General features: G+C 45.1%; 1 protein-coding gene across 2 annotated transcripts in view; it reads right to left on the bottom strand.

The window, feature by feature from the left end:
* Positions 1 to 26,613, bottom strand: part of MICAL2 (microtubule associated monooxygenase, calponin and LIM domain containing 2) — a 119,360-nt gene that overhangs the window by 4,855 nt on the left and 87,892 nt on the right. For both annotated transcript variants that reach the window (XM_066320563.1, XM_066320564.1), the window contains 8 exons: positions 24,059 to 24,231; positions 22,377 to 22,451; positions 18,521 to 18,612; positions 15,505 to 16,816; positions 9,410 to 9,504; positions 7,441 to 7,533; positions 6,052 to 6,145; positions 529 to 628 (listed from right to left, as the gene is read on the bottom strand). In XM_066320563.1, coding sequence (XP_066176660.1) covers positions 529 to 628; positions 6,052 to 6,145; positions 7,441 to 7,533; positions 9,410 to 9,504; positions 15,505 to 16,816; positions 18,521 to 18,612; positions 22,377 to 22,451; positions 24,059 to 24,231 — 2,034 coding nt within the window. The remainder of the gene's footprint in view (positions 1 to 528; positions 629 to 6,051; positions 6,146 to 7,440; positions 7,534 to 9,409; positions 9,505 to 15,504; positions 16,817 to 18,520; positions 18,613 to 22,376; positions 22,452 to 24,058; positions 24,232 to 26,613) is intronic.

Raw genomic sequence — 26,613 nt, 5'->3', positions numbered from 1 at the left:
ATGAATAGTGGAGAAAATAGCTGAGAGTCACCTCTGCCTGTCTCCAGTGTGTTTGCAGGGAGGTGAGGGAGCTACAGCAAGCATTACTTCCATTAGCCACAACAGTGGCCTCTGAGGTGGGTTTTATTTGCTTCTTGTGTTGGTGCATCTGTGTGTTTCACAGCTGTAGTGAATTTTTAGATCTTTTTTTCCTATGTCCAATAAAAACAGATGATTTTGTCAGACTGTTTTTGTTCCCAGGAGAAGGTGCCCTGGTGTTCATTAGACCCATATTATGTGAAGGCAGAGAATCTCTATGCCACATTGGTTCAGAGCATCACACAGAACTGAAATGTTTGGACCACATGAGAGGGAAGGATGATGGGGCCTCAGCTGCAAATCTATGTTCAAAACAGGTTGTAGCTACTCTGGATTCTGTTCCTCAGCTGTCTGAAATGCAGCATGCAGGATGGTGTTCAGGTGTGTTGTGAGTATATTTTTTCCCCTCTCCCCTCCCCATCTTTAATACTACTGCTTGTCCTTACTTACATAATCAGGAGCTCAGACTCGTAACGCATTAATTTGTTCTTCTCCATGACCAGCTCAAACCATTCATGTAGCATCTGATTTTCGTCCTTTGTGCCTGAATCTGTGTGAAATAGGAGACTTCAGTGTGCTTTACCAGCTTTCTTTCCAATGCTTTTTGCCAACTAAGTTCTCCTTCAATAGTCCTCCTTTGTAAACCTACATGGCTTCAAATGGAGATGATTTTGCTGTATGCAACTTACCCCAGCAATGGCTGAATACAACAGGTATGACATTTTTGTCTGGTTTTGGTTGACAGTTGTGGCTTATTGCAGCTAAAGATGCATTGGATTTTAAAAAACTTTTGTCCTAATTTTTTTTTGCTTTCAAAGAATCACATAGACTTTAATGGACACTATTTCTGTCTCTTAGCTCTGCCTTTGGTGAGACAGTGTCTCTTGAAACTGGGCTTCAGAGCTGAACTGTGTTGAAGTGGATATTCCATTAAGATCATCAACCTTCAGGATGCACACACTGGCAAGTAGCAACTTAATCCCTGCTTCCAGTGGACATCAGACACAAATTTCCCTTCACTTGCCAACTGGCCTCTAAATCTGCATCTGCTTTGAATGACAAGTCTATGATTACTGGGTGGTTTTATAACACTTTGGGCCAGGGCATCACTGCTAGACAGCCTTTCTCCCAAAAAGCTCACAGCTTGGCTCTGCCTTGCTGAAGAAAAGGGTGGATCTCTTTCATCAGGTAAGGACCATTACTCTCCTAAAATACCATGTGTACAAAACTCTGGCAATGAAGAACCCCTGAGTGTTTTCAAATGGCAAGTCAGAGCACCTATGTATTTCTTTTCCTTTCTGTCCTTTTTTTAATGTCCTCCTGATTTCACATTTTCCATTCATTTTTTTTCTCGAAAAAAAGCCAGCCTACCTCCCTTTGATGCAGAATTATAGTGCCAGCACTGCCAACACACCTCCCACATCTGTTCTGCCCCTTCCTGCCTGCTGCCACAAAATGGTGATCACTTGTGGGAAGCAAATATCTTACTCTGCTCCAGGCTGAGGCTGCTATCCAAGTGACACACTGGCACCTTCAGAAGCATAAAGCCACCAGCCAGCCCGTGCTCCTGCCCCATTCCATGGTATTTGCACTCCCCACCACACTTGGAAGCAGAGATAGCCAGATTTAGGATGGAGCAAAAGGAGTACTGCCAGCAGGCAGGGAAACAAGCTCTATCATCCTCAGTCCTTACACCACAGTGCTAGATAACCAAGAATAAAATCCCCACAAACCAGCCTGGTGGCCTTCTGTGGATGGAAGCTTATATGATTTCTCCCACTTTAAGAGGGACTACACCTTTATTTTATATTACTGAGAGCACTGAAGCTTAACCAAAAGGTCTCAGGTTAAACCTCCAGAGACACCAATTACAAGAGTATCGTTAAACTAGATTACCAAGGGGAGAGACAGCCAGAATCCTGGGCAGTTCAGCAATGTTTCTGATGCCTTTCTGTTGTCATTTTGAAATGTACTTAGTTTTCTGCTCCAGGAGTTGCCCTCTTATCTCTACAGCTTCAGCCGCTCCTCAGTCTAAGGAGGAGCTCAGAGGCAGGGTTTGACTCCACTCGAAAGCAGCAGTTTAAAGGCCATCTCCTTGGGGCAGCAATGCCACCCAGTGAAGCCCTTTGGCCATCTTCCTGAGCCGAGGGGAATAGCTAGGTGTTTGGGACCACCCTTTGCATGCCTTCCCCAGACACCCTCATCCCAGGGAACCCAGGGCACCTCCTGCCAGCGTTGGAGGAGTTCCCTGGGCCCCACACCAAGGACAGGAGCCACGCTGGCAGGGGTGCAGTCTGCAGTTTGTCATCAGGACTTGGCCCCAGCTGGAAATTACCATGAAACAGGAGGACAAAACCGCGGGAGAAGGCAGAGCGATCTCTCTTCAATTCCTGCCTGATTCCATTACAACTTGGCAGCCATGGGTGTGCTCCTGTGGGATCTTCCAGGTCAACAAGCGGTGATAAAAGGTGTCTTCTCAGAGTGACTGCAGGAGCAGTCCTTGCTGGAACGTGCCACTTTCTCAATTCAGGGATGGAGCATTAGTATTCAGAGCCTTAGGTCTTTGTATGCCACCATAAGAAATGGTGGCATCATCAAAATTTGATCGATTTTACTGTCAGTAAAAACACTGCAGTTGCTGTAATGCGTAAGTGCAGCACAGACACAAAAGGTTACTGTTCCATTTTTGTTGTTTCCTTGTTTAGGCAAAAACATTCCTTCTTTTAACTTTTCCTCTTTACACTTTAAAAGCTCTGTATCTCTAATAAAAGACTGTGTATTGTAGGTTGATGGAGGTAAGCAAAGATAATGCACGTTGCAAAACAACATTCGTTTTCACAAAATCCTCTGTGCAAGATGAAATAAAAGTAGCTCTTGTTTTGCCTCCTCCTCCATCCCACAGAATGCCCCCTAAGTGTTCCCGGGGACATTTTCCCTGAGCTTTTCAAATGCTTGTTACTACCAACATTAATACTTATTTGAGCCTGATGGAGTGGTTGATGACTTCCAAGGACAGAACAAACCAAAGAAGCATTTTTGATAGATAATGCAGATGTTGACAGATCTTTTTTATAGGTCAGAGGGAAAACAGTTTTTGAGCTTGTTTTGTGAGCCATGTTGGCTTTTCCCTACAGCATTGCTAAAGCAAACCTTTCCTCCTTGTTTACCCGAGGCTCCACTGACTGAGATCCATTTGAAAGTCAGACATTCTTCTAATGACATCACAAGTATTTCTATTTTCATCACTTTTGAGGGGATTATACAGGCTGTGGAGGAGTATTTACTGAACACTCCTCTCAAAACCTGAACCTTCTGTTCTCCAGATTGATGCTTCACTCCTTTCGGTCATCACACAGTAAAGGGAGCCCTGGCCAGTTTGCACCTTTTTAGGTACATTTAAAACTCCTGTTCCTCATTTCTACAGGCTTGCGACTGATTTCTTTTGACTCTGTTGAAAATTCCAAGACACCTCAGATAGGTTCTTTGTGAAATCTAAAACTGGCTACAACACGTGCAGATACTTGTCCACCTTCCAAAGCATGGAGACATTTCTTAACGTTCTCTCAATGTAGGTTTTCTTCTTTACCCTCATTGTTCATGACTTGTTTAGTCAACTGAGCCCTTATGCTAATTTCAGTGGAAAACGTGTTTTGAGATTTTTATTTCTGTATTTTCTTGTAGGCAGAAGCTCTCCATAAGCCTTCACAAATGTCAGTGGAAAACAAAGCAACGGTACAGCAGTGATTTATTATTTGGTATTTTGAAGCAGAATAAAGGAAATAACAAAAATAGGAAAAATTATTCATAGGACTGATATTATTTCTTCTCATCTTTTTCAGATTTTTTTTCAGGGAGTCGTTTTTGGGTTTTTTTTTTTTTTTCTAATGCATGAATTGTTGTCACTACAATTAGAAGATCATCAAAACCTCATTTTGCTCATCAGTCTTCATGGCAGTTGTTTCGCACCCACGCATGTTCTCTTCTAATTCAGTTGAGGAGCTAATGAATAACTCCCCCTAACAAAGAGGCCATTCATCCCAGGCTTACAGAATTATTAGAGGAGAGTTGCGTAAATGTCACTGAAGACTGGTGTTTGCAGGCCTGCCTCTAAATTTGGTTATTCACAACCTTTGCAGCTCAATATTATTGCTGAACTGTGATCGTTTTCTAATTACCTTAATAATACCTATTAAATCACTTGAATTGCATAAGCGCAGACCTGCTTAAATACAACTTAACCTAATAAACACTGGTCATTCATTAAACAATAATGCTCATTATTTTTAGGAAGCTTGAACTGAATATTAAACTCACCAATTCCTGCATCATTACACATGTGTTATTACGAGCAACAAAGCACTCACATTTTGTCTGGGAAACTCATGGCTTCGTGCTTTTGCACCAGAAGAGTTATTGAGAGACAGTAACATCCTACATTTCAGTATCTGCACTATTTGTAACTGGCCACCTACACACAAACAATCAACAGGGAGAAAAAAACCCAGTACTTTCACCTTAATGAGGGCAATCCAATTACCAGGGATGGTAAGAGAATGAGAAGCATCGATCTCTTGGCAGACAGCCTTCTTTAGGAAATGCGGTTGTCAAAACAGCAACAACAAGAAGTGGCTCTAGGCCATTTATCCTGTGTCTATCCCGAGAGCTAGAAGCTTCTCGTCCCTCTGTATTTTTGAGGTTTCCAGAAAACAACCACCTTTATACAAATCAGAGGAAAAAAGCTAACTCTCCAAAGTCTCACAGCCTTTTTAGCAAGACCTTCTCACAGGTGGTAAGGAGGGTGCTGTTTGATAAAGGGTTATGATTTCATTTAAGAAAAAGAGATGATAAAATTTTAAATAAAATTTGGAATAGACTGACACGATCAGTCCTAGGAAATCAGTTAATAAATATGAAAGGCTGGGCAAATGCTCTCTTGCTGAACTGATTAGTTCAGTGTCAGAACAGGGGTGAGAGCTGCTATGAAATACGGCGTTAAAAGGGCCAGCATGGAGGGGTGGGACTGAATTGCCTGCTTAAGACAACAACAAGATCAGGTGCCAAAACATATCTGTGTTTTCTGTGTCGTGCGACTGCCTGTCAGGAAAACACAAGGCTCAGTTTTCTGAAGCGGAGGTAAATAAAGACACATTTGCATTCAGGCTGTCAGCCCCTTCAGCATGGACCCACAGCCCCCTCTGAAGTCCCTTAGGGGCACGGCTCACACTCCCATCCCCACTCTGAGCCTGGCAGGAGCCCCTGGGTGTCCTGTCCCTCTGCTTTACCCCGTGTGTGCTGGGGAGCAGTGCCAAGGCTGGCCAGGGGCAGGATCCCACAACTCTGGGTTCTTGGGAGCGCTGGCTCAGGTGAGGGGAAACCTTCTCTCTCTGGCTGGGGTGACACCCCTGTCACCTTCTGCCCACTGAGGGGAAAGCTGTGCTGTTGGGGCCTCTGTGTGTGCCTGCAGGCTGCTGTTGCTATAGCATGGCCACTGGCTCTAATCATATTAATGGCATTTCACACTCCAGGAAAGTCATTAAGGACTCCCGTTACTAGGCACAGGCTGCTGCTGGCTTGGTAACTGAGGCACAGCTCCTGGAAACCTCACTGGTTCCCCCCCACAAGATGAAATTAAGCTCAGGATAGGACTTAAAAAAAAAAAAAAAAAAAAAAAAAAAAAAAAAAAAAAAAGTGGGGTGGTGAGGTAGTGTTGGGGGAAATGTAAATTCAGGTTCAATAGTGTTGTCAATAATTCCAAATCTGTGATAACCAACAGAAAATTTAAAGCATTCAATGTGAAGGTGCTTGAGCTAACAGAGAGTTTGAGAAAAAGGTTTATCAATCATTTCTGTCCTGCCAGTTAATGTTCCTTTTCAGATTTTGCACCAAACTATTTCCATGACAACCATTAAAACCTCCTGCTTTGGAACAGGTTAAAAATCCTACCCCTGAACAAGGGAGCTCTGCTTTGTGTACCTGCTTCTCCTCTTAGTTCTCTCTCCAGTTCAACACCAAATTTCTCCAGAGCTCTTTGTCTTTCCTCCAGTTCTTCTAGCTGGCGCTGGACTGCCTGCAAAAATGTAATGATGGACAAGCTACAGACACAGCTTCAAAACTCAGAGACAAAAGATGGTCTCAGTGCTTAGAGAAACAGCTTGGAAAGGTCTTGGAGGAGTCGTGGCTCTTGCCAGCTCATTGAGTGTACCAGGCACCTAAGCAATTTACATATACCACTGGGTGTGCATCACAATTTTATGTGAGTATCACAGGCACCGAAAGAATCTCAGTTTTTTTCTGAGTTTTATCTCTCCCACAGTAAAAAAGAGATCATAACATTTCTGTGTTTCACAAGGTGTAAAAAGTGACTACTTTCATATTCAGAGACATATATTCTGAAATATTACATTAGTAAAGGTCATCTAAATAGGGAAGGTTTACAGCTGGAAAGCTCTGCTAGCTATTTTATTGTCCATGGGATTTTGTTTGGTTTGCTTTCATATTTCACCAGCTTTTGACCCAGAAAGAAAAGGCTCTAATAGCTAAGATGTGACAATTCAGTGGCACTTCAGGAAGCATTTCTATATTCATTGTCCATTCCCTTTGAAATAAGATTTTTAGAGGTGCGGTGGGGATAAAAAGCATGAAACACCTTAAAGGGTTGAAATGTCAAAGACAGATGCTCAGCAGTTCCCATTTCAGGCTGTGTTAGGGCATTCCAAGCCCTCAGCAACAACCAAACAAATATGAAAGATCATTGAAAAAGTTTGGACTTGATTGTTTCCACAAAGCATGAAAATATGACTAGTCGTGTATGCATCTAATGTTACCTTGAGATAATTTACAACTCTCAGATAAAAACTAAAACATAGCTTCTCTGCCTTGGTTTTAAATAGGATACATCTGAGATCAAATCGTGCAGAAGTGCATTTACAAATCTTAACCTCTAATTGGAAATAATAATAATACACCAGTAGAGTCCAGAGCTTTCCTAGCATTTTCTGAAGAGCAGGGACTGTATTAAATGACGTGATTTTCTTTTCATTAAGAAAGGAAATGATTCGTTGTTGTGGCAGGGAGAGAACAAAAGCCATCTCTGTATTTTTGTATCCCCCTGTAATGCACAGAGGTAATGACTGAGTTTCTTACATTCTACGGGGTTGATGTTATTTCCCCTTTCTATCTCTTTCCCTCTTCCCTTCTCTTATTGTCAGTCACTATTCCCTCTTGTTCTTCATGCCCATTTACAAAACCATGATGATAATTATGATGATCTCCAGGGACTGACATGGAGCCTGTTTTGGGTACCCCCACACTCACAAGTCACTCTTGGGAGACAATGGGGACATCTTCGAGCTACATTCTCACCTGTGCTTTGTGAAGCCTCTTCAGCTCCTCTTGTTTAATCAACTGCTTTGTCTCCTTCTCCAGCTTCCTTCTATTTCTGATAGCCCTTTTTGCCTATAAAAGACACAGAGGGGAAGAAAAAGGCAATCAAAGCATAAGTATGCCATTGCAGCTTTCCTCAAAGCTCCCCCAGCACTACAAGCTCCCCCCAGGTGAGACTGGGATTGACCCCTGGGGACAGTCTGACCCCATCCCCTGCCCAGAGCTACTGCAGGGTGCTCAAGGCAAAAGGGAAATAACCATGTAGGAACGTTTACATGCATTTGCTGTGCATGTAAACGTTCCTACATCATCATAAATCATGACAAGCTCCTAAAGCAGTCCTAAGTGAGTGTCAATAAAACGCTTCCAAATCACAAAGTTGACTGTGAACGATACCCCACTATACACAGGCTGGGGAAAGCACCAGTTTAAGGAAATTCCATTAAGGAATTTCCATTGCTATAGCTACAAAGTGGTAAATTCACATCATGGGACACTACCTGAAGCGCTATGAAACCTTCCCTAATGCCATTTCTCTGCTGCATTACAGAGATTTTTGCTTTTCCCCAGGGCACTTGTTGCTGCTGTCAGATCAGGACAGCACATGCTGCAGGGCTGGGCAAGGAATCACCTGCCATTGCTCCATCTCGCCTTTGACCCAAGCTGTCCTGAAGTGCTTCAAGGCTTTGGTGTTCCCTTTGTTGAGGAAGCAGGATATGTGAGCACCATAGACTGGACAATTAAAAAACCAGCCAGGAAGTCACTAAAATTTTTCCCACTGAGTTTTTCCAGATACAAATGGTGGCACTGGCAAAACAGCAGCCAGAACTGCCATGAAAAGGGATGGAAGGGGGCAGCTGAAAGAAGTACACCAAGTGAGGAACGTGCATCAAAACTGAATCACTGCTGGTGCCCATGTGCAACAGCCGATCCTTCTTCCCATTTCTGGCAGCTTCCCTGGAGCTCTGCCTTCTCTCTGCCTGGTCCTGCCCTCCCTGTGACTGCCTGGACTGCTGGGGGTTGCTTCTATCCAGTTTGCTCCTATGTCTCCCTTCTTTTTTTTTTTTAATTTTATTTAAAGCCTCTTTCATTCACCATAACATTATTGTACTATAGATTGTCTTTTCTGTGACAGGAAAGATGAATGAAGGATCCTGCCATCTCAGTGCATCCTGACACAGAGCCATGGGGGACAAGTGCTGCCACACATTGCTGTGCTTTGCTTCCTCTATTTCCATTTGAAGCCCCACTCAGCTTTCATGTTTTTCAGTGCTTTGCTTTCCTTCCTCTTCTCCCTATCCCCAAAGGCAGCAAATCAAAAGGGCACCTCATACTATTAATTACATTTGCTGATAATCTGCACAGGAAAGAGATAAACACATTTCTGAGGAGCCATTCAGACCATGAAAGCTGTGTTTCCTCCCATCAGAGCTGGGTATGAAGGGTTCAGGGTGCTGGAGCCCCTTGGCTCCTGCAGTTTCAGGGTACAGGGCCTGGGTGTGACTTTATCCTAATCGGCACAAGTGGGTGAGCCACAAACAGAGTGTTTTCCAGGCAACCTGCCTGCAGCACTTCCTAAATCAATCTGTATTCCTCCAAAGGAAATCTACATCTGTTTGGTTTATTTTTTTCAATAGTTTGCTTGTTGGGCCATGTATTAAGGCCACTTAGGAATCAGCTTCAAAGTGGTTTCAGTGAAACATGTCTGTTTGTCAAATTAGGACCTCCTCTGTCAGCACTGGTATAACCTGGAGGAATTGAAGATCCAAAGAGGTAAAAGAAATGTTGATGTTCATCTGTCTTAATGTATTTTCTCTCCTTCACATGTAACCTCCAACATTCCTATCCCCACTTCGAGGAATTGCTGTGTTTTAGATCAAAATCATATGATGAAATTTAAATACAGCCCAGCTAAGGAAATACCTTTCTGTTTCCAACTCAAGATTACCTTGGGTGTTAATGAAGGCTTGGATTCAAATTCCTCATCGGAGGATGAAGTAGAGTACTCGGGAGCTTGTTTTCTGACAGGTACGTGTTCAAATCCTAAAACACAAAACCAAAACAGTCAGTGAAGCAAAAGATACTGTTATTTAACTTAAACAGACACTTTGCACCTGCCCTGAGTTCTAATCAGCAGCACCTAGAGCAATTTGGAAATTCAGCTGACAGCGCTAATTAAATTTTTCATCCCCGTCAAAAACTGTCTGGCCATATATTTTATTTTTTTTCTAGGTACTACAAACAAATAAATTAATTCCTTGAGCACCCTGCATGTAGCATGCTGTTCTAAACACACTCAACATTCATTATAATGTATATCTGAAGTTAGCCATATTACCCAAATGATTGTATATAGCTCACTATAGAGTGTAATTGAATGCACAAAGTCTGAGCCAGCTCTTAAACAAATTACCCTTATGTGGCTTGTAGCATCTGGCACCCATTTTTACTACATGACATCTGCTCAGTGTAAAATAGTTGGCGTCAGAATGTCTGGTCATATAAAAAAATCACAAATGTAATCAGAAGCAAATGGACTAAGAGAACAGGGCTTTATCACACAGCCTCATGCAACATAAATATTTCATTAATTATGTCTAAACAAATGTCACTTATTTTTCTGCTTCAGGAATATTATCACATCATTGGGCTGTTGATTAAAATGCCATAAGAAGTCAGGAAAATCCATACATCACAACAATACACTCCATAAGGAAAACTCAAAGTCTGCCTTTGGAAGAAGCATGCTTTCAGAATTATAAATTAAATTACATTTAATTGCGGCAATTTTATCATGCCTGTTTTTCCAGCATCTTGTTTCAAGTGGGTGTAAATATTTGAATTTCTTCTTAATTTGTCTAATGCATAGCTTCATTCTCTTCATTTCAGAAAATAAAGCTGCTTTTGGAACATCTGTCCCTATGTTTCAACCTGCTACAGGGTTAATGGTTAACAGCTGGGCATCTTGGAAATGTACATTATTCAAAGCCAACAGTGTTAGTTTTCCTTTGTATCTACAAGGCAACAGTTGGCTTTCTAGGTGTGTTCTGATTAAAATCACCTCCCCTTCTCCCAGCGTAGATGTTTCTTCCCTGCCTTACTCTGGGTCCCAGGGCTCAAGCAGGACTTTTGCCTCCAGCCCTAATTTAAACTCAGGATCCATGAAACGTGTTCATCTCAGACAGTAAAGCAATAAAAGCAAATCCAAGTAATTTGAAGCAGAGATTCTGTTGGTGTTTTGGTTGTTTTTTTTAAACAATCTCAGTTTTAGAAGCGCCCAGTCCTTGTGTTCAGGGAAGCTGCAAGCTCAGAGGGCTCGGCGGAGCAGACTTGGGTCCTGCCACCCTTTTTGGGGTGTAGGTCCTTGGGCAGGGAGGTGCAGCAGCCCTCCAGGTGGGTCTCCAGCCTCACAGGTGTGAGCTCCAGATGTGCCCAAGCTGCCAGCCCACACCTCCCTGCCCTGCAGTGCCTGGAGAAGGCACACAGCTCCTGCCTGGACCTGCCAGGGACTCCGAGTACTGGGGTCACAGCACTGCCACACCGACCCTGCTCTGCACATCCAGCTGCACTCCACCTGTCCTCAGCAGGGCACAGCCCTTCCCAGCTGTGGGGAGCATCAGCCACTGCTTCTTTTACCGAGGAAACTCCCCCAGCTTGCTTTTCCCTATGCAGCCAGGAGTTTGCAGTGACTACCCCGCAGTCACGCCACGGGAGAAATCAAATTCCACAATATGCAAAGAGCAGACCTTGCAGCCTGCAGGGCTGGAAACACAAGCAATTACACGCTCCCCTTCTTCTCTCAGCTGTGCTGGGAATAAGCTAACCCTGCCCTCCCCTTTGGGTGATATCAATAATTTAGGAAGCATTACAAGGTCTGGAGGAGAAGCAGCCTGCTCCAACACAGTAAGACAAACACACAGCAAAAAACCCCAAACCAAAACCCCAAAAAAACCCCCTCAAACCAAACAAAGTGGGATAGGCAGAACTTGGCCAACAGCTGTGAGAATTTGGACAAAGCAAACAGAAAAATGTTCAAACTTAGGGACTTTTACTGAGTCATTAAAATCTGAAATTTAGAACTGCAGTACTAAAGTTAGATGATAATAATTTGCCTCCAAATATGCCAAGCCTTAAAGCTCAATCTGCTACAGAACTGATCTCAAAAATGTAGATTCTTTCCCAAAGATTAACTCAGGTCTTCTAGACTTGGACTTTCTCTTTCCAGGCATCTTATTCCTTCAGATTGGGAGTTATTTATTACATATTTCTTTTTTTCTGAGCACTCTAGCATCTCCCTATTTTCCAAATTAGCATATGTTATACCTGAGCTTTCCCTCCCCATGGAACAAGACCTCAGATGAAAGTGCCATGCCTTTGAGAACCTCTCAACGTGAACATCCAAGGTACTCCTTTTCCCAGGAAACCTGAGGTCCTCTGGAAAACAAGGGAGGTGTCATGTGAAGATGCTCATAAGGTGATCCCTTGTGTTAGATATGGGAGCACTACTGATTGCCCTGGAGATTTATGGGGAAAACTCACCACTGGTGTCAATCTGTCTGTCACAGCTCACTTCCCTTTCTTTCCTGGGGTATTTTTGTGCCATGGTAGTGACTGCAGCCTAAATACAAAGAATGTCTTGGAGCAGGAACTGTTTTGATAACATAATGCTGTATTAATCGGTTGGCTTCTTCCTTGACTGTCCAAGACTGCATATTTTTGTAAAACTCCTGGGAGTTAATCCTGACCACTGTAAGACCTTCAGTGTTTTGCAAAAGAGAGAGAGATAAAGTTACACATATCTCCTGGGGCACTGGTGTCCAGAACCAGATGGAAGCTGGTAGGAAATGAAAACAGTGGCCAGTAGAAATCCAGTAGAATGACCAGTAGAAAGAGAAGACTTGGCTATTTGGTTTCAGATCTCTGCTTCTCCACAGATTCCTCATGTGGTCTTACGCAAGTAATTAATCTTCTAGTTCCTCAGTTCCCCTTCTAAAACACAAAATCAGTGCAAGAGCAGTGTCCTCCCTGAGCAGAACACTCTGAACACACAGACTTGCTGGGGCACAACAGTGCAGCAATGGGAACCTGAAACATTTGCAAGCCATCCCTTCCCACTCTGAGGGTGCACAAAATCAGCCAAGTGAGTTCACAGCACATTATATTTTCTCATCAGCTGAATTGGTTTTCCTGCCCTAAGTATCAGTAATTAACATGGCACTTTGGCTTTTTTTTTTTTAATTTCAAAAGGGCAAGTAGGCTTAGGAGAGAACTGTTAGCCATCTGATTGAAGAATTTTATCCATCAGGTTTTTGGGGGAGTTTTACTGCAGGTTGTAAAGAGGACAAAAGCCTTAAAGATATTTGTGCAGTAAATAAAAAATCTGGAATAGCACTTAGATAGTCCAGCATGGTTATTTGTGGACAGTTGTATATTCTACAGGCAAACTTTGGATTTATTTTTTTTAAAACAGTCTCTCTCATTGCTAAGTTTGCATGAGCCCCCATTATTTCATTGAGCTTTATCTAGGTCTCACATAAGTTGTCTGTGCAGCTGGATTTCTGCACAGCCACAGATTTCCAAGTGGTTTTGAGGACCAGAAACAGAGGGGAAGTGTTAAGCAGAAAGCCTTAAAATCAGGCTGGACATCAGAAACTGGAATGACCCATATGGAAGGTAACACTGAGGTGAAGTTTGAACCACAGGCAATCTGCTGCAAAGATCCTTCATTTTTGTGAGGATTGCTTCTTCGTGCTGAGCTTCACCTGGGGGCTGAGCACGTGGCAGGAAGGGACGGGAGGAAAGAACAAATTAAATAGCAGAAGTGATTTTTAAGTATTTGGTTACTCCCCAGGGGATTTCTCTGCCACGAGCTGGCCAGGGCTCATCTCAAGCCCATGAACTTTTATCACCCAGCTCATTCTCTGGATCCACAAGCCACTGAGGGGGAAAACACCAGTGCAATGCAATACCAACCATACCTGCACAGAGCAAGTCTGACCCCACACAGGATAGGAAAGCCCTACTGCAAAGAGCCAAGAGGAGTAATTAGGAGTAGTCTCATTAAGTCGGCTTCTGCAAGGTGCTGGGAGTTGGTTGGGGTTTTATTAATTAAAGAATTTTTTGAAATTTGTGGTAAATTTCAAGAGGAGAAAATAATAACGAGAAGTGTGGGCTAAAGCTTGTCATCACTTCATGACTAAAGTTTGGCAAGCCTGGGCCTCTAACAAGTGCCTGTATGAGACAGAAATGGCATTTTTGAGGGCCAAGCAGGACTCAGCTCTTAACTAGTTTTACTATATATAGATCCACTCAGATATGAATGCTTTAAAAACTTCACAGAGCTACAATGTTGAGACTTTGAAAATAACAGATTACTGGGCAAATAGCTAAATTAGAGCTTATTTTTTTCCCCTAAACAAACTTTGCATTGCCTATATTCAATAATTGTAATAATTCAATTTCTCTTAATTGTAATAAAATAATTTCTCCTTTGGCTTGCACAGCAGAGGAATGCCACACATTACACCAGCATGTTTTTTCCAAATATTTTCAGCATAAATAAAGTATAGCATCATTCAAACCTTGCAAGAACTTTTCCCATTTCAGTATGAGCACAACGTACCAATTGCTGTAACACATTTAGTTAAGAGCAAGTCAGGTTGGCTTAGTTGATGGGCAGTGATGAGGTGCAGACCCTGAAAAGGTCTCCCATTTAAGAACACAGTGAGAAGTGTGAACTAGCAACTCTCTGTGGCTTCAGTGCAGTCCTCAACATCTTCTGGCTCAATGGCAATGCCTGGTTTTGTGGGTTGTTGGATAAAGGGAGCTCCAAGGATCCAACCCAAAAATTCAGGAATGAGAGCAGGAGTTATTCTCCCAGTTTCAATGAGCTCCAGATCAAGTGCCTTACATTCTGTATCTTCCTCACAGATGTGTGGCAGTTCTGAGGCAGAAGGGATGCAAAAGGATCTGGCAGCTCACTGGGAACATTTCAGTGACTTTACATTCTACAAGCAGGTTTTATTGCTGAGGCACAGCAGTGATTCTGGGGTTACAGTTTGGGTTGCAATTTCATAAAGCAAGAGACAAACAGGTGTGTCGACAAAATTCAGTAGGTTATTTAGATAAATGAGACTTTCTGCAGTGGAAAGATGGATCACAGAGAAAGGTGGGTACAGTTCTCATGCCTCATATTTCACACCTGAATTTGTGCTGCACTTAATTCTTTCTGAGCCTATGCTCAAATTGCTCTTGGTCTGGCATCAATATTTCTTGGACTAAGCTGCAGTTTTAATACCAGCCTTGCTCTTGCAAGCAAACAAGAAAATTGATGCCTTTTAATCACTGCCCAGATAGACTCACAGATAGGTCAGAGGAGGTCAATAAGGTGCTCTCTCCTCTCAGATTAAAGAACAAGGGGATATTAATGACACTGCACAGCTCCCAGGAGTACGTCCACAGCGCAGTCACTGTGACAGCAGAGCTGAGGAGACACCTGCTGAGGAATCACAAACACACAGCAAAGCTTCTTGCTGCTGCAACCATATTGCTTCAGTCTCTGGTTCCTGATGGGAGGGAAAACTCTGCACTGCAAAAAACTGGAGGTTTTGGTGCTTGTGCTTCTGCTTGCCTGCTCTATTCCCTCTTCCACAACTCAGTGTCACTGCAGAAGCTGCTCTGCCAAGCATCCCACTCTGCCTTGCCACCCCTTCCGCCTCTTGAGGACAATTCCCTGACCCAATCACACCCCAAAAGCAGCAAGCAGCTAACCAAACTTGGGTCCAGCGAGCTGCTCCTGCTTGCAAATCCACTCTGCTCCTTTAAATCTGTAGCAACTCCTAAACTTTAGCCACAAAGTGTATTTATTAAGTCTTCTTGTGTAGGAAATAATTAGAAATTGAACATAACACACCACAGATGTATGCTGCATGGTCAAGCACAGGTCTTTTAAAGGTTAAGTGCTATTACACAATAACAATAGTAATAATAATAAAGATAACAGTAATAATAATAACAACAAAGTGATTCCACTGGGGTTCTCACCTGTGAAAGGATAACACAACCTTTCTGGAGAATGGTTCTTGATGATAGGCAGAGATGACCCCAAGGAATTCCGTTCCCTTTCACAAGCTTTGCTTCTCAATCTATTGAAGGGTGGCCCTTTTTGTGCAGAGTCATCCAGACTGTCCTTGAAGGAGTTCTTGGGCTCTGGAGATGAAAGACGAGTGGACTTTTTCTTACGGATACATATTTCATCCAAGGGAGCTCCTAGAGGACTGTCTTCAAAGGTAAACTTTTCTAGGAGTCCTGGGACTTCCTCCATCCTAGTGCAAGCTGTTCCCTGAGGTATTTGGGTTGTCTTGGAAGGCCTGTAGGGTGTGAAGGACACCTTTTCCCTGTAATCCCTTTGAGATATCCCTTCAGAGCCCACAGAAGAATGAGATGGATTTGAGGAAGGGCTCTCATCTCCCACGTGTTTTCCTGCCCACTCCCTTACTTTAGGACCCTGTGACTGAGTATTATTGTTGTTCCTGTTCCTTTGGCTTAGGGAATACCCAGGAGTGCTGGGGAAGCTGAAGAAGGCTTGTTCTGAAGAGGCTTTGACTTTGCTGTCCAAGTCCTGCTTTATTCCTTCTGGAGCTGAGGTTAGAGGCTCCAAAATGGACCTTTTGATAGCATTGGCTAGGAGCTTCAGTGGGGACTTTGGCTGGCCAGCAGCATGCTCCCTGGAAACCGCATCTGCAATCCTCAGAGCATCCTTTGTGTCCACTGATGGAGTCGGTGGAGCACCATCTGCAAGTAAGAGAGGCCCAGGACAACAAGAGTGTTTGAATACTTCTTTTCTCCAGCCAGCATCCCTTTTCTCCAGGGCTCCATTGTTTCCAGGCCCTGGGCTGCTCCCACCTGAGTCTGTCCTGTTTGAGCCATACAAGGGCTGCTGTTGAGTACAAAGCCTCTGTTTTGCCTCCTTTAATTCTTGCTCAAGTTTTTCTCCTGGGTGTCTGGTATTTTTGCCATCTTTCTCTTTCAAATCCAGAGATGACCGTGCTTTTGTCTTCCCATTAAAGTGCTCTGGTTCAGAGGTGTATTTCCATGTTTTTTCCTTCCAGCCCCAGGCTGAGTGTGTCCCAGTGTCACTGTCTGTGTCTTCAGGCTCATAAAAATCAGCAGCCAGTGTCCCATTCCCAAGAGAGGTCGGTGGAGGACCTGTGCTGCTGCTCTGAAAAGGAGAGTGGGGAACATAGCAGTGTGTGTCTTCAGGCACCTCCCTGGCTTTTCCTTTTCTTTGAAATACTGGGCTGCAGGGTTTGAAATGTCCTCTTGGAATTTCTGGTGGCTTCTTGTAAGAAACTAACTGCAAAGTGCATTAAAAATAATTATTTTTAGGATATAAAAACACCGCTTGGTGTGGCCTCTATTTAATAAAATATTTAAATCCATTTTAATCTCAACATAATAGTACTTAACATAATATTTAATTTTTACACAAATACACATGTAGATGATAATGTCAGAAAAGCTTTTCTCCCTAGAGGGCCAATATTTCTCTAGGAGTAGAGATCTAACACTACTAAAAAATTTAACGGTCTAAAAATAATGTTATTCATGCTAAGAATCTGTCATGTGTTTATGAATTACCTTTAATATTTCCTTTAGAAAGAAACAGTCCGTTTCTAGGAAAACAGACAAGAGCAGATCTGCTCCGTTCTCCTGTGTGTGTGTTCCAGTCGCACTACCTTAGAGTTTTGAGCAAGAAAAAGAGACCATTATCCATCCTCTCCAAATGTTCTTCTACTATTGCATGTTTATGGAGTGCAGGTAGGAATGGAAGAAGTGACCCAGAAAAGATTTTAAAATATAAGATGGTAGTTTTAAACAATTCAATTAGTTTCCTCTCATGATTATTTTTCCTTTGGTAAAGGCTTAAATTCATTACTCCAGCCGCCAAAATCTTCTGCTGAAGATAGCAACAGGGATAAATACCCACTTTATGTAGCCAGCAGAATAAAACTGGAGTTCTTCCTTCCTCCCTTCTTACAAGGGAGGCATTTTATCATCAGTGCTATGTGATAATGGATGGCGTGAAGATTGAATTCCTGCTTTCACTTCTGGTCCAGATACCCAAATTCACATGGGTGAAGCCATTAATCTGTCTGACTTTTCATTTCCCAGAAGCATCCAAAGTAAGGCAATAACGATTCCACTTTGTTTCATGCTTCTGTTGGACTAAAATTGTTACTGGCCAGGAGCTCGGATTGAAAAATAAAATGTAAGAAACACAATAAACAAATAGACACCCTCTTAATCCTTACTTAGAATAAGAAAAAGGCCACTAAGCAGTGCTGGTAGAGCAGGAGCTGAGTGGAGTCACCTCTCCTCATGGCCAGGCAGCGTTGTGCAGCTCTGCTCCCCTGGGACATTCCCTTCCTGGCCCCATTGTCCTGCACCGGATTTCAGCCACCACTGTGGATGTGGAAGAGTTGGCTTTTCCCTAGCACAGGCCCTGAGGTCAAGCAATTTTAGTCATGTTTAACCCAAGGGTGAGGACAACTGTCCAAGGCATGGAGGATGTGGGCTGGTCCCTGCTCCACCTGCCCCCAGGAGTCCAGGGCCATGCTGCCCTTTGCCTGGGATGGTCAGCCACAACTCCTCCTGCAGTGCTGCACTCATGGCAGGCCACCCTTCCTCATCCTTAAAAACCCTAAAAATAAAACACCCCCGGAAAATAACACAGAAATCCAAGGTCCTGAAGGACACAGAAGACTCTCCTGAGCAGTGGGAGATGTGAAGCCCTTTTCCAGCCTAAACTCTGCTGTGATTTTATGACTGATGCAGCAGGTGAGTGGCTAACTCCTGATGGGACCGGGGTCCGGGTCTCACAGCCTCTTGATTTGGGAGTGATTATATCAAACCCAAGTCTCTTCCCTACGTACAGCACAGGTCTGACTCCAGCCTCAGTGGTTATTTGAGAACCAAAGCTATGCAAAGAAGCAGAGACAGCCTGCTGAGAGCAGACGTGTCCCAACAGCAGTCACAGACTCCCTGCTGTCCTTTGTACCTGTGTTTGGGAGTGCTCCTCTGCAGCACCACTCTGGCAGCTGGCTGAGCTGTCCTTCCTTACGGGTTTCTTGCTTGACAGCAGAGGAAAGCCTGCAAAAGACACAACTTTTACCTTCCCATTGGTATTGACTTTGTCTTAGGTGAAGTCTGCAATTAAAGAAGAAGAGTAGAAGATTGAACAGGCTCCTGGATAGAGTTAAACCTGGAGAACTGACCTACAACATGGAAGTTCATGGCCTTGCTCACATATGTGTCTGTGTGCTGTGCCAAACACATGTTGATATTTTCAGCAGTGGACCTGAACTGCTTCCCCTTCTTGGCTGGATGAAGTGAAGCAGCTTTTGAGTTCCAGGAAACTTTCTGGAAAATCAGTCCTCTTTAAAGGGCCTTCAGGCCTCAGAAGTGGAGGCAGTCAAAACAACCTGTGACTTTTGAACTTTGGGTAGTTCCAAGGAATGAAGAAAATGGATGGCTTCTGAAAGGGCTGTCCATCAGAATAGGGGAAAAATGGGAAATGCATCCACCTGCAGGCAGTGAGGACAGAAAAAGATGTCCCAAGCCAGGACAACAGGCAGCAGGATGGGGCTCTCCTAGGATCAGGCAAGGTAATTAATTGCTAAAGGAGGCAACTTGCACCTGAAGGGAGGCAGGACAACTTTCCACTATTTGTGCCTGTGGGAATTTGACACAATAAATAATTTTTGGACAAATGGAAGTATCCCTGATCCAAGGTATTATCATGTCCAGCTATAACACGACAAGTATATTTACAGCTCAGTTATTAACTCCCAAACCCAACCACAGTTCTGAAATCCATGCAAACTTTGGTTCTTCTGCAAGGGGATTAAAAGGTGCATAAGGACAAAAGCAACACTCCAGAGACAGAGAGGACAGTTCCTGCATGTGGACTTCAGCAAAGCCAGGGAGGAGGCCAAGTTTCCTTTAGTCTCAGTGTCTCACCTATTTGTACCCAATCTTGATGTAACTTGTTATGTTTGATCAAGACTAGGGACACACTGTGCTGGAGCCTGTTATGAAGCTCCTGCAGGGATGGCAGCCAGGGGCTGACCTTTATGTTCTGCAATTGAGCCACAGGAAAACATGAGAATCCACAATCAGGATAAAAAAGTCACCACCACCTGCGTAAGTGAGCCAGGGGGCTCAGCCTGATCCACTAAAGCCTTGAGCCTCGAGGCAGGAGCAAACACAATGGTTCAGGACACTGAGGGGAAATGCAAGTGCTGCAGCACTGACAGCCACAACACTGGGGAGGGCATAAAACCCCCAGTCCAGGGTGTGCTTGTGCCCATGGGGATAATTTCTTCCCACCCCAGCTCTCATGGGCAGGCTCACAAGGATGGGACCTGCACACATGACAACATTGTTCCACACAAAGCCACAGCTCCCCATCTGTCACAGGGAAAATAGTTTTGTTCCCACCAAGATGTTGAACCTGTATTTTCAGCTTTGCTCTCAAAACAGGATTTAAAAAAAAAAAAAAAAAGAAAAAAAAAAAAGTTCCCTAGGGCACTATCAGGATCTGCTTGGCCCAAAAATCCCAAGATAAATTAAGAGCACGGCGTTCCCTGTGGCCGTGCAATGGGGATTAAAGGTTTTGAAAGGTAATATCCTGCTCTGAGCCTTTCAGCCAATATAGCCATGACACTGATTTCCTCCCCTTGGCTGCCTACACCGTGCTGTTTATGAAACATATGTGTTTGGGGAAATACGCCTGAAAAGGAGACAGAGGTTTTTTTCATGTGACTGATGATCATATGAATTCCTGTAATCAAATTGGATTAAATATAGAAACTATGACTTACAGTCTTCCTCCAGAGAGTAAAAACAGCCTTTATTCTGTTCCCAGTGAATGCTGACTGTGCTTTACACCTCATTTTAACAGCATGCTTGAGGTTCAGGCAAACTCATGCTGCACATTGCTTCCCTCTCAAAGGCTTTTAGCTCCCTCTAGAGCCCTTGAGGCCCACGGAAGATTTTAACAAAACGATCGCGAAATTAATTGGCAAACCATTAATAATGCCCTTGCTGAGAACAAGCTGAAAATCAGTCAGAATTAAGAGTGACACCCCCTCCAGTCTTCTCTGCTTTCCTCTTTAACAATCTTTCTTACCCCACACTCAAAGCTGGATCAAGAATCATTATTGATTGACCTTTTAAAAACTGAGATCAATTAAGGCAAGACTTTAAACCCAAACCTTCGGTGGAGCCAAACTCTGATGTCCATTCCAATTCCCACGTGCTTCACAGTGCTCAAGAGGCAGAGCCAAGGCTGACAGGGATGCCAGGAGACTTTGAGGACACCCTGTGCCACCTTCTCATCCCAGGCATGGGGGAGCCCTCCCCTGGGTGGGACATCAGCCACTCGGAGCATGGCAAAGCCTCCTGGCTCAGGGCTGCAGGGAATGCCAGGGGGTGCAGCCGTGTCCTGCCTGCCTGTCTGCCACAGCTGCCTCTCCAGGGACAGACCTCCACAGGGCTTGGTGGGGGCCTCCTCTCAGGACCATGAAATAGCCCTGTGTGTGCTCTGCTGAGATTTACTGAGTTATCCCACACGTGAGGCACCCGAGGCCTCCAGGGGACTGTGGGTGAGCAGTGACAGTGCTCACATGCACCTGACTTGAAGGCAAGGCTGATGCCAGGAAGAGGAAATGCACATCTTATCACTTGAGATATAAAAATTCAGCCCACAGTGGCTACTTGCAAATAATCTCTTTAGAAGCTTTCTTGTGCATTCAAAGCAAGCAAATGGAAATGCCTCTGCTTGAGCACTGGTGCCTTCATGGGCACAGGGATCCTACTTGCAGAAACACCCCTCGTTGCAGAGGGCAGCTTGGGGCAGGGTTAAAGAGCAGCTGTCACCACCATTCCCAAACCTGCTGCCTCCGTGCTCAGAAACTGCGGCTCTCGGCGCACAGATCCCATCCTGCTGCTGCTGTACAGCCACATCTCACACCCCAGTCTGTCAGCACCCCAGGCTCTCAGACAAAAGCCCTTCTGGCAGAGCTCTGAGGGGCTCTGGGGTGCTGGTGAGCTCCCCCAGCCCCACATGGTGAGGCCAGTCCCAGCAGGAGCTGCCAGACCCCAAGTGTGTGCCTTGCCGAGGGCTGTGCCGAGGCAGGAGGTGACCCAGCCCCAGGCAGCAGGCTGAAACCGAGGTGGGTGTCTTGTCTGGGCACCCCAGCCCAGGAACAAAGTTTCTGAGATGCAGCCTCAGCTGAGAGGGGCAACCACACTCTGTTTCAGAAGTAAAGAGAGCACAATCACTACCAAAATCAGTGCATTCCTGTGTGATTCCCACAGGCAAAGACAGGTCAGCCCAGACCAAGGGAAACTGCAAGAGGACAAGAACCACTAACACTTATTGTCACCAGCTCACCTCTTGGGATTGGCTTTCCTCCTTTCACCAACCCAGAAGTATCACCTGGGGTTTTTCTCCACGGGAGAAAAGAGGTGACAGAGCACCTGTGGGAGTGTGTCAATAGGCACCTCCGGGAGCATTTCTCATGAGTGACACCAGGTCAGAGCCGGTGTCCCCCCACCTGATCAAAGGCAACAGTGCAGACAGGCCTAGAGACAAAATATGCAGCTCTGGGATGGGAGTGTGTGCTCCCATCTGGAGAATGGACACCATTCAGAACAGTCACACAGAAAGGGAGTTTGATCTTTTGAGGGTAGGAGAATGGAAAGAAACATTTGGTGTGCTTTAGATGTCTGTTTTCTCAACTAGTGATTCAAAAATACAAAAATTCTAAAGAAAAGGAGGGAAAACAGAAAAAAAAAGACAGGAAAACAGCATGAATAGACGATGCAATCACTTCTCAGGCTCTACTCACTCGTTTGGATTTTTCTCCTCCAACTCTGATACTTATTTAACGCCGTGGACTGAAAACTGTTGGCTCTCTGGAGTGCTGAGCAGAAACAGAAGAGACACAGGGTCAGCTAATGCAGCAAAAGCCAGAGGGCAGAAGTGGAGCTGGGAAGGAAAAAGAAAGAAGAAAGAAGAAAGAAGAAAGAAGAAAGAAGAAAGAAGAAAGAAGAAAGAAGAAAGAAGAAAGAAGAAAGAAGAAAGAAGAAAGAAGAAAGAAGAAAGAAGAAAGAAGAAAGAAGAAAGAAGAAAGAAGAAGGAAGAAGGAAGAAAGAAGAAGGAAGAAGGAAGAAGGAAGAAGGAAGAAGGAGGAAGAAGGAGGAAGAAGGAGGAAGAAGGAGGAAGAAGGAGGAAGAAGGAGGAAGAAGGAGGAAGAAGAAGGAAGAAGAAGGAAGAAGAAGGAAGAAGAAGGAAGAAGAAGGAAGAAGGAAGAAGGAAGAAGGAAGAAGGAAGAAGGAAGAAGGAAGAAGAAGAAGGAATAAGAAGTAAGAAGAAGGATGAAGAAGGAAGAAGAAGGATGAAGAAGGAAGAAGAAGGAAGAAGAAGGAAGAAGAAGGAAGAAGAAGGAAGAAGAAGAAAGAAGAAGAAAGAAGAAGAAAGAAGAAGAAAGAAGAAGAAGGAAGAAGTAAAAGAAGAAGAAAAAAAAGAAAAATAAAAGAAAAATAAAATAAAAGCAAAAGAAAAGCAGAGTGGAGGAAGAAAGCCCCAGTTTCCCCGCGGCAGGGGCCAGCTTTGCGAGCAGCCGGGAGAGGGCAGCGCGCACCCGCCGCGGGATGTGGAGCAGCTCCAGAGATGAGCCCCAGAACCCTCTCCCTCATCCCAAACCCACACACGGGATGCCGCCAGGAAACCGACCTCGGCAGCCAGGGATGGGGTGAAAACTGAGGAAGAAAAAGGATAAAATCCTTCAGCGGCTACATGGAGCCACAGGCTGCCGGGCACGTTTTGGGGTCCGCTGCTGTCCTTTTGCCCTAAACAAGGGCTCCATTATTCAAGAGTTGATTTAAATCGATGTTTTAAATCCCCTCTTTTCTGCTTGGGTTAAAAATGCATATATGGATGTGGGGGTGGTGGGAGATGGGAAGAAATGAATGCTGGTGGCCTTTTATTTTCCGCAGAACAATGTCTTTGGCTGTTTTTAGCAAATCTTTTAGTTCTGACCAGCTCCAGAAAAGAGTTTCTTTCCATTCGAAGGCAGATTGTTCCCAAACCTCTCCCCACCTCCCTGATGCCTATGTCCTTTTCTCCCTGTGCTTTCACTGGCTACAAAACCCTTCAGCAGCTCCCTGCAGAAACCCAAACTGTTGCAAGCAGAGAGTGATTCCCAGCCTCACCCTTGCCTAGGCAGTGCTGCAGATACTGCATTGCCTAACGAATACCATCCTAACATTTTACAGGTGGGAAAACATTCATCCCACCCCTGCAAGCCAAGCACCAGGCACAGATTGTCCAGGCTACCCTGCACCATGGAAATGGAGCTTGAGTTACAGCGCCAAAAAGGCAGAAAGCCCCCCAAAACGACAACCTGGCCACCGTGCAGAGGAACTTTGAAAAACTCCACTTTGAAAAGTCTCCCCCTGTCCTACTTGCACCGTCAGGAGAGGTGCAGGAGAAGCTGCTGGAGCACCCCCAGGTCGGGATACTGCTTACCATCAGCGACTTTGGATGTTTTGGAGCTTTCCTCGGGCACGACGGGGCTCCTGATGAGCGCTGCCCACCTCTGGATGGGGCTGGAGCAGGCGGAGGGCTCCGGCAGCCAGCTCTGCCCTTCGCTCACCTCTGAGGTCCACGAGTCCCCGGTGAAATCAGACTCCAGCTCCGAGCTACAGGGAAAAGGGCAAGATGGAAGTGAGACGTGTCAGGGGGTGCAACAAGCACCAGCATGAGTACTGATGGCAGTGTGGGTGTTGCAGTGGAAGCGGTGTTTGGCAGCCAGAGCTGATGTCCTCATTTTCCTTCTTTCATCACCCTTGTGACAGGACAGGGATTTGCTGTAGGTGCTGCCCAGCTGAGCTATCCCCATTCCCATCAGACTCTGGATCTGCACCCACAGGCACCATGCTCCAGCACCTGGAATCAAAGTGCTGCTGAGAGGGGCTTGGGGTGGAACCCCTCACTGCTCAGTTACCAGGGCCAGGCACTTTCCCTGCCAGGCTGTGCAGCAGGTGAAGTCAGGGAAACAGCATTTGCAATGCTGTGATTGGCCTGCAAACAGTGCACCAGGGTCAAAACTCTACAGCTTTCACATTTTTCCTGCAGATTTTTGAAAATAAGAGGAAAAAGAAGCCTAGAGGAGAGGCTCCATGGATAGCCATGGGCCCAGTAAGCAAAGCTGAGTCCAGAAGCTGGAGAAAATTGTAAGCCTATGTCTAAAGAGAGAGAGGATTGAGTGAAGCTACCTAAGCAGCCTTCAAACGTGCACAAGGTGTCTGTAGGAAACAAACTCTCCTCATTCCCAGGAGCCATTGGGCCATGTAACACTGAGCAGCACAGGGAGGCACCTGAGCTGATCACAGAGGCAGATTATGGCATCCCTTTGTGTAAATGTAATTAAAAATCCACCACACAAACACACGTGTGGATGACATGCACATCCTGACCTGGCCTCAGGGCACAACGACTCTTTGAGGTGATTATTAGCCCTTTTTCTAATAATCAGGCCATTTCTTTCATCTCTGAAGTCCAGCCTGTAGGGAACAGACAGCGTCAGCCCTTCTGATGTGACCACATCCCACTGCCATAAATGAGTGCAGCAGGATCCCACTCAGCCTCCTTTGAATGCAAACAAGACAGCCAAGCTAATTCTTAGGTTGACTGTGATGATTAATAGCTGCGCCTCAAAAAAAAAGAGGAGCTCCCACCGTGAGCAGTGCTGGTGGTGTGGCAGGAGAACGCTGCTCTGTGTTTGTACAGCAGAAAGCAGAGTTTTGTTGTGACAGCACAGGGCACAGCCCAGGAGGAGGAAGAGGTAAAGAAGAGGCTGCAGGCTGTATAAAGCTGTATAAAGCCACACATTTGGGTAGCACCCAGCAGTCCTGGCCCCCAGCTCCACCTAGATGAAGCCAGCAGTACTGGGAGGCCAGGGCAGGCAGGAAAGCAGGGAAGGGAGCACCTCTCCAGGTGCACTGCTCTCTCAGCAGGCTGAATCAGAGGGGCCTTGAATTTCATGCTAAAACACAATTTTTAAGCTTTCAAGCCATGTCGACCATACAGATAGATATAGACATTTATATGTAAAAATATAAATACATGAAGGCTTTGATAGCTGAGACCCTGTGTGGATGGGGAGATACCACACTGAGATTGGGCAGAACGCCACACCAAAGGAAAAGAAAAAGCCCTGCCATTAACATTGATTGATATCTTTCTGTTTTAAAGAGCAAAAAAGTGTATTTTCCTTGGCCAGCAAGGAGGTAAGTGCTATAGCATGAGGTTTCTCCTCTCATCTCTGCTGGAACAGAGGTCATTATTCACAGTACCCAAAGCCTGAACTGCAAAGCTGTGTCACTGAGCTGGTCCTTTTCCCAGTCCCACCAAGTTCCCCGCAGCCAGCTCAGCAGTGCCATTTGTCACTTGCTGTTTCTCTTGTCCCCTCTTTCAGGCTGTCACCCCTTGTGCCACATCCTGCTGGCAGGGAGCCAGGGGCCCTGCTGTCCAGCCCCAGGGAAAGCAGCTGATCCCTCAGATCAGGGGGATTAGCCGGTTCTCCTGGCTGCCTGCACGCCCTGGCAGCTGCAGGGTGTTCGCAGGGGATGCCAGCACATGCTCTGCAGGGGAGCTGGCAAACAGGTAGGAAGCCTTTCCCATGTTCTCATGGACAGGCTGAGCCTTTCCTGTAAGAGCACTCACAGAGTGCAAACCCCACTCACGGCCACCTCAGGGAATAGCTCAAAGTTGCATTTCTCAGAGCCAGGTTGCTCTCCAAAAGCTGCACACAGCACCACAAGCAGGTGTTCAGGGGGTGTTGGGAATCTGAATGAGCTTCCCTGCAGAGCAGCAGGGTTTGCAAGTTGGTCTTTGGGGTCTGACTTTTTTTCTTTTCGTTCTTCACTCCCCCTCTTACTTTTTAGTTCTCATTAAGGAAAAGTGCTTTACTCAGGGGATACCAATCTAATCTTTAGATGGAACAAACTGCCAGAGAACCCTGCCCTAAAGCGAACAGATTCTAATGAGTATGTAGAAATTAGGCTTCCCCTGACAGCTCC

This window comes from Sylvia atricapilla, chromosome 6 (assembly GCF_009819655.1).
Source record: "Sylvia atricapilla isolate bSylAtr1 chromosome 6, bSylAtr1.pri, whole genome shotgun sequence".
Classification (NCBI taxonomy): Eukaryota; Metazoa; Chordata; class Aves; order Passeriformes; family Sylviidae; genus Sylvia; species Sylvia atricapilla.
The sequence above is the reverse complement of the archived record's forward strand: the minus strand, read 5'-3'. Positions and strand labels throughout refer to the sequence as shown.